General features: G+C 48.1%; 1 protein-coding gene across 4 annotated transcripts in view; it reads left to right on the forward strand.

Moving 5' to 3' along the window:
- Positions 1–5,768, forward strand: part of ARSK (arylsulfatase family member K) — a 251,854-nt gene extending 246,086 nt beyond the window's left edge. For 3 of the 4 annotated variants that reach the window (XM_063964034.1, XM_063964035.1, XM_063964033.1), the window contains one exon: positions 4,616–5,768. In XM_063964034.1, the coding sequence (XP_063820104.1) occupies positions 4,616–4,926 (311 nt within the window). In that variant the 3' untranslated portion in view covers positions 4,927–5,768. The remainder of the gene's footprint in view (positions 1–4,615) is intronic. The other variant, XR_010247578.1, reaches the window with a different exon arrangement.
- The last annotated feature ends 232 nt before the right edge of the window (positions 5,769–6,000 follow it).

The raw sequence follows: 6,000 nt of genomic DNA on the forward strand, positions 1-6,000 counted from the left end.
GGGTAAATGTACTAAAGTCATTTTTAATCGATTACAAATCAATCTAAATTGATATTGCTTTTTTCAGGGGCTAAATTGCACATTTACTGACATTTAAATCAAAAACCGGCTGTTAGTAAATGTGTGATGTAGCCCCTGAAACACAATATCGATTTAGAACAATGGGGGTGATTCCGAGTTGTTCGCTCGCTAGCTGCTTTTAGCAGCATTGCACACGCTAAGCCGCCGCCCTCTGGGAGTGTATCTTAGCTTAGCAGAAGTGCGAACGAAAGATTAGCAGAATTGCGAATAGAAATTTCTTAGCAGTTTCTGAGTAGCTCCAGACTTACTCAGCCATTGTGACCAGCTCCGTCCTTTTCGTTCCTGGTTTGACGTCACAAACACACCCAGCGTTTGCCCAATCACTCCCCCGTTTCTCCAGCCACTCCTGCATTTTGCAACTCGAACGCCTGCGTTTTTCCGCACACTCCCATAAAACGGCCAGTTTCCGCCCAGAAACACCCACTTCCTGTCAATCACACTACGATCAGCACAGCGATGAAAAAGCTTCATTATGCCGTGAGTAAAATACCTAACTTTTGTGTAAAATAACTAAGCGCATGCGCTCTGCGTACCTTGCGCATGCGCAGTAAGCGACTAATCGCAGTATAGCGAAAATCGGCAACGAGCGAACAACTCAGAATGACCCCCAATGTGTAATCGGTTAAAGACGACTTTAGTAAATGTACCCCATAGTGTTTGTATTAATTATGAGGCTCATTATTGTATATCAGGGCTTTAGCAATTTAGGACCCGATTCAGAGTGTATGCAGTGACAGTGTGACACGCACACGGCCGATATAGTAAGTATGTATCTGAGCCACACTACGCATGCCTCCTCATGGTAACACACAGAGATACAGAAGGAAAGTAGATCTCAGCTGGCAATTCTGATAGGTAATAGGGCGTGTAGCTGACAGCAGCTGCGTCTAAAGACGCAGGGTCCGGCCCTAACTGCCTACCTTATAAACTGGCATTTAAATCAGTTTGTGGGTTATTACCATCAAGTAGATGACAATTCACTTTTTTCATTTTCAATGTGCTTATTTTTTTATTACTTTCTTGCTGGTAAGCCGTCTTATGGAAGTAGTAATGCTTAGTAAAGTTGTAAGATATTCTTACTCTTGGGCCAGGATCGGCAGAGAAGCTGAGAATCGCTCAGCTTCTTCTCCAATATTTTCTCATATATTTTTGCTGTTGATTAGTCATTTTATTTATTGCCACAATAAGCAGTGATAAAAGAAATTATACTGTACGTATCACCACAATGGGGCTGCTAATGATAAATAAGCTCTATATAGGGAAGCCAATCCCGGGCCATTTTTTCAATCGGGATTGAAAAATGGCAAATCCCAGGATTCCCGGGATACCCGGGATTGGCTTTTTGCTATGTTGCCGGCCCCTCGCCCCGCCCGCCCCACACTCATAACTCACCATATACCGGGGGCAGGCAGGTGGGGAACATCCTCTGATCGCTGCTGGCGGCTCCCTGCAGCGGCTGACGGCGCAGCGTGACCTCTCACGCTGCGCTGGGTAGTCGGAACAAGGAAGCCGGGCAGTATCTGAGCTGTGGACGCTCAACGCTGATCCCTCAATCCCCAGGATTGGAGCTTCCAATCCCGGGATTGAATCCTGGCCATTTTTGGCCCTAAATCCCGGGATCCTGCCGATCCAGATCCCGGGATTGGCTACCATAGCTCTATATGACTTTATTCAGATGTACCAGAAGGGCGTGGTCACATACCAGAAGGGGCGTGGTTACATAACAGAAGGGGCGTGGCCACAGAAAATGGGGCGTGCCAACATGACTATCACCTACCCCCTGCGTCGTCTCTCAGCACACTATCATCTCCCCCTTGTGTCGTCTCTCAGCACACTATCACCTCCCCCTTGTGTCGTCTCTCAGCACACTATCACCTCCCCCCTTGTGTCGTCTCTCAGCACACTATCACCTCCCCCTTGTGTCGTCTCTCAGCACACTATCACCTCCCCCCGTGTGTCGTCTCTCAGCACACTATCACCTCCCCCTTGTGTCGTCTCTCAGCACACTATCACCTCCCCTTGTGTCGTCTCTCAGCACACTATCACCTCCCCCCGTGTGTCGTCTCTCAGCACACTATCACCTCCCCCTTGTGTCGTCTCTCAGCACACTATCACCTCCCCCCGTGTGTCGTCTCTCAGCACACTATCACCTCCCCCTTGTGTCGTCTCTCAGCACACTATCACCTCCCCCTTGTGTCGTCTCTCAGCACACTATCACCTCCCCCTTGTGTCGTCTCTCAGCACACTATCACCTCCCCCTTGTGTCGTCTCTCAGCACACTATCACCTCCCCCTTGTGTCGTCTCTCAGCACACTATCACCTCCCCCTTGTGTCGTCTCTCAGCACACTATCACCTCCCCCTTGTGTCGTCTCTCAGCACACTATCACCTCCCCCTTGTGTCGTCTCCCAGCACACTATCACCTCCCCCTTGTGTCGTCTCTCAGCACACTATCACCTCCCCCTTGTGTCGTCTCTCAGCACACCTTCTTTAAATTTTTGCACATTAAGACAGTAGAGTTCCCTATTTACACAGTACACAGGTAGGTAGAGTCCCCTTTTTACACAGTACACAGGCAGAGTCCCCTTTTTACACAGTACACACAGTGCCAGATACACAAATGCCCCACAGTGCCAGATTCACAAATGCCCCACAGTGCCAGATACACAAATATCCCACAGTGCCAGATACACATTGCCCCAAAGTTCCAGATACACATAGCACCACACTGTGGCAATTGGCATTACACTAGCCATAACCCTAATCCTAATGTCATCATTTTATAGACATGTATAATGCTGTGATTTAAATTGTGACAAAAATTTTGCAGGTTTTGCCATATTTAATGTGGATATATTAAACATTCAGCTGTTGGCATTTAGAACATCTACTTTGTGAATATGCTGTAGACATGCTGATTACATCTTCAGGAAAAGTTGTTTCAAGATCTAGTCCCACTATACTGGCAATGTCAGAGCAGTCTATTGGTGAAATCACATAGAAAAAAAATCAATGCACAAGGGAGGGTGGTCATTGCCCCACAGTGACAGATACACATTACCACCTCCCCCCCGCTCACCACTGCTGCTATCTGCTATGTGAGGGGAGGAGAGCACAGCGCAGCGCCTCTCCTGCCCCTCAATGCTCCATGAAGTCCAATCTCCGGCAGCTGGGGATCTTGGCCCCGGTTCATTAGCCAATCAGAGCTCGCGGACTGGCAGCCAATCAGGAGCCGGTCCGCGAGCTCTGATTTGCTAACAAACCAAACGGAGACCAGACACTGAGCACATTGAGGGGCAGGAGAGGTGCTGCGCTCTCCTCCCCTCACATAGCAGGGGGATGACCCAGGGTCACGCAGAGCAAAAGTGGGGGCAAGTGGGCATGATGCCCTAGCCGCTGCTGGCGCCCCCCTCTGCGGGGCCTGCCATGGCGCCCAGGGCACATGCCCTGCTAGACCCCCCTTAGTTACGCCTTTGGCCATTATAGTTGTTAATTCTGTGTTCCTGTCACATAAGCATTATTACCTTTACTACTTCTGTCATTTCTCTTTATGTTTGAAGCTTTGGTTTGGACACGGTACTCTCCACCTATTTACTGTATAGCTGGGTGTCTCATTAAAAGCATAGGACAAGTTCCCATCTCTGCCAGTTCAGAGCTGGTGCAAAAAATGAAAGTCCTTTTTGTGGAGTGGAAATAGTTGTGTGCCACCTTCCTCACTGCAAGCCTCTACAAATGTGCCATGGCCACCCAAATATGGCAGTTCAATTTTGCTCTGCAGTAGGAAATACCATTTGTGCACTGCTCCACAAAACTAGCAAACATAGGGGGTAATTCAGACCTCATCGCCACACAGCGGGCGATCAGATCTGAACTGCGTATGCACCGCAATGCGCAGGCGCGACGGACCACAGCACCGAGAATTGGTGCCTAGCGAAGGGATGGTGCGGAAAAAGCGATCGCACTGGTGTTCGCAAGGTGATTGACAGGAAGAGGCCGTTTCTGGGTGGCAACAGACCGTTTTACAGGAGTGTCCAAAAAAACGCAGGCGGGATCAGGCGTTTTCAGGGAGGTTGTCTGACATCAGCTCCGGCCCCGATCAGCAGGAAACATTCGCAGCGGCAGAGTAAGTCCTGGGCTGAGCAGAGACTGCACAAAATCAGTTTGTTGAGCTCTGCTACACATGCGAATGCACACTTGCACAGCGAATTCTCCCTCCAAAAATTGCAGCCTAGTGATCAGGTCTGAATTACCCCCATACGTACTCCATACTTGTAAGGAACACGCTCAGTCAGCCCGAATGTTCTCATTGGCCAGTGCAAACTTTTGCTCCTCCACAATCTTCCAGAAACCCTTCAGAACTGGCAGAAATCTGGACACAAGTGCACTAATTGAGGTTTATGGCACCAACACAAAGGATTTAGTGCTGCTTATTGGCTTTATTGCACTCAATAAATAAGGCTCTAATATACAGCTCATTATATAGACAATAGGTGTACAATGCTTTATAAATGACCCTCATTATTTTATGTTTGCAGATTTATCAGTTGACCCGGATGAACTAAGAAATGTTGCAGTACTATTTCCTGACACAGCCCGCTCTATGGATAAGAAGCTTCGCTCAATTATAGACTATAAGGATGTATCTGCATCTGTTCACCGATACAACAAGGAGCAGTTTATCAGCTGGAGAGCAAGTCTAGGACGTAATTACACAAATGTCATTTCCAACCTGAGGTGGCATGTAGACTGGAACAAGAGACCCAAAGCCTATTCACTAGCAATTGATAGGTGGCTAGAGAGTGCAAATAATGACATTCCTATCACTAGAATCCTTTCTGCCACATAGCATGTTCCGTGTATTACTAATAATCACTAGTGTACAGTGCTTTGCTCACTAGAAGAAATCTTGTTTGTATCATCAACTTGTCGTTAAGCCTTATAAGCTACTTTTAAAGCAAGAAACTGGTTGGCTGTAGGTATCTCAAGATGTTATAGTGTTACATGTGGAGTGATAGGGAAATGTGTGGATGTATATCAAATAATGGGGTATCCAATTACAGGTGAAAATACATCGGGCGCGAAAACCTGACGTTTTTCGTGTTTTTTTCCCAACGTTTCACCCGTATGTTTTACAGGTTATTCAATTTGGTTGCCTGTAAAAAAAACATTATTTCCCAAAAAAACACACAGGTTCAGTGAAACCTGTTTGTTTCTGGGGATTTGGTTTCACCTGAAGCATGCGAAACAAAATCCCCAATAAGACGCCGTGAGTCACGGCTTTACTGGGCTAATTGGATAGCCTCCAGTGGGACATTTACAACGGCTAATTGAATACCCCCAATGTGGTTCAGTGTCCACAGTGACAGGAAATGTAAAAAACCAAACAAAAAACATTCTGTAGGTAGTTAAGACCTTTTACAAAGGGAAAAGGTGGTTGTTCCCCTGCGAAAATGGTATTTGACCAGCTTTGTCCTTTGACTTCTGCAAATGCCTATATTTCTCCCAAAGGGGTATATTCAATTAAAGTCGGATTCATTCCGACATGTACTTGTCGGAATGGATCCGACAACCCCTATTCAATCCCATCTTAATTCGACTTTTTCAAGTCTAATTTAGATGGGACGCAGAGGAGGAGAAGGGGGGCGAGCTGCGTGGGGCTAGCCGGTGGGCATACAGGGAGACCAGCACTACGGAGTAGCGCTGCAGCAGGATGTCCCTCAGCCGCCCGACCTCACGGCAGCTTCCACCGGGCTCCAGCAGCGTGCTGGAGCCGGGTGGAAGCTGCCGTGAGGTCGGGCGGCTGAGTGACATCCTGCTGCAGCGCTACTGTAGCGCTGATCTCTGTATGCCCACCGGCTGTCCCCCCGTCTCCCTGTGGCTCCCCCCCCCCCCCCCCCCGCCTCCTCTGGGTCCGCATCTC

The sequence above is a fragment of the Pseudophryne corroboree genome, chromosome 1, assembly GCF_028390025.1.
Source record: "Pseudophryne corroboree isolate aPseCor3 chromosome 1, aPseCor3.hap2, whole genome shotgun sequence".
NCBI lineage: Eukaryota > Metazoa > Chordata > Amphibia > Anura > Myobatrachidae > Pseudophryne > Pseudophryne corroboree.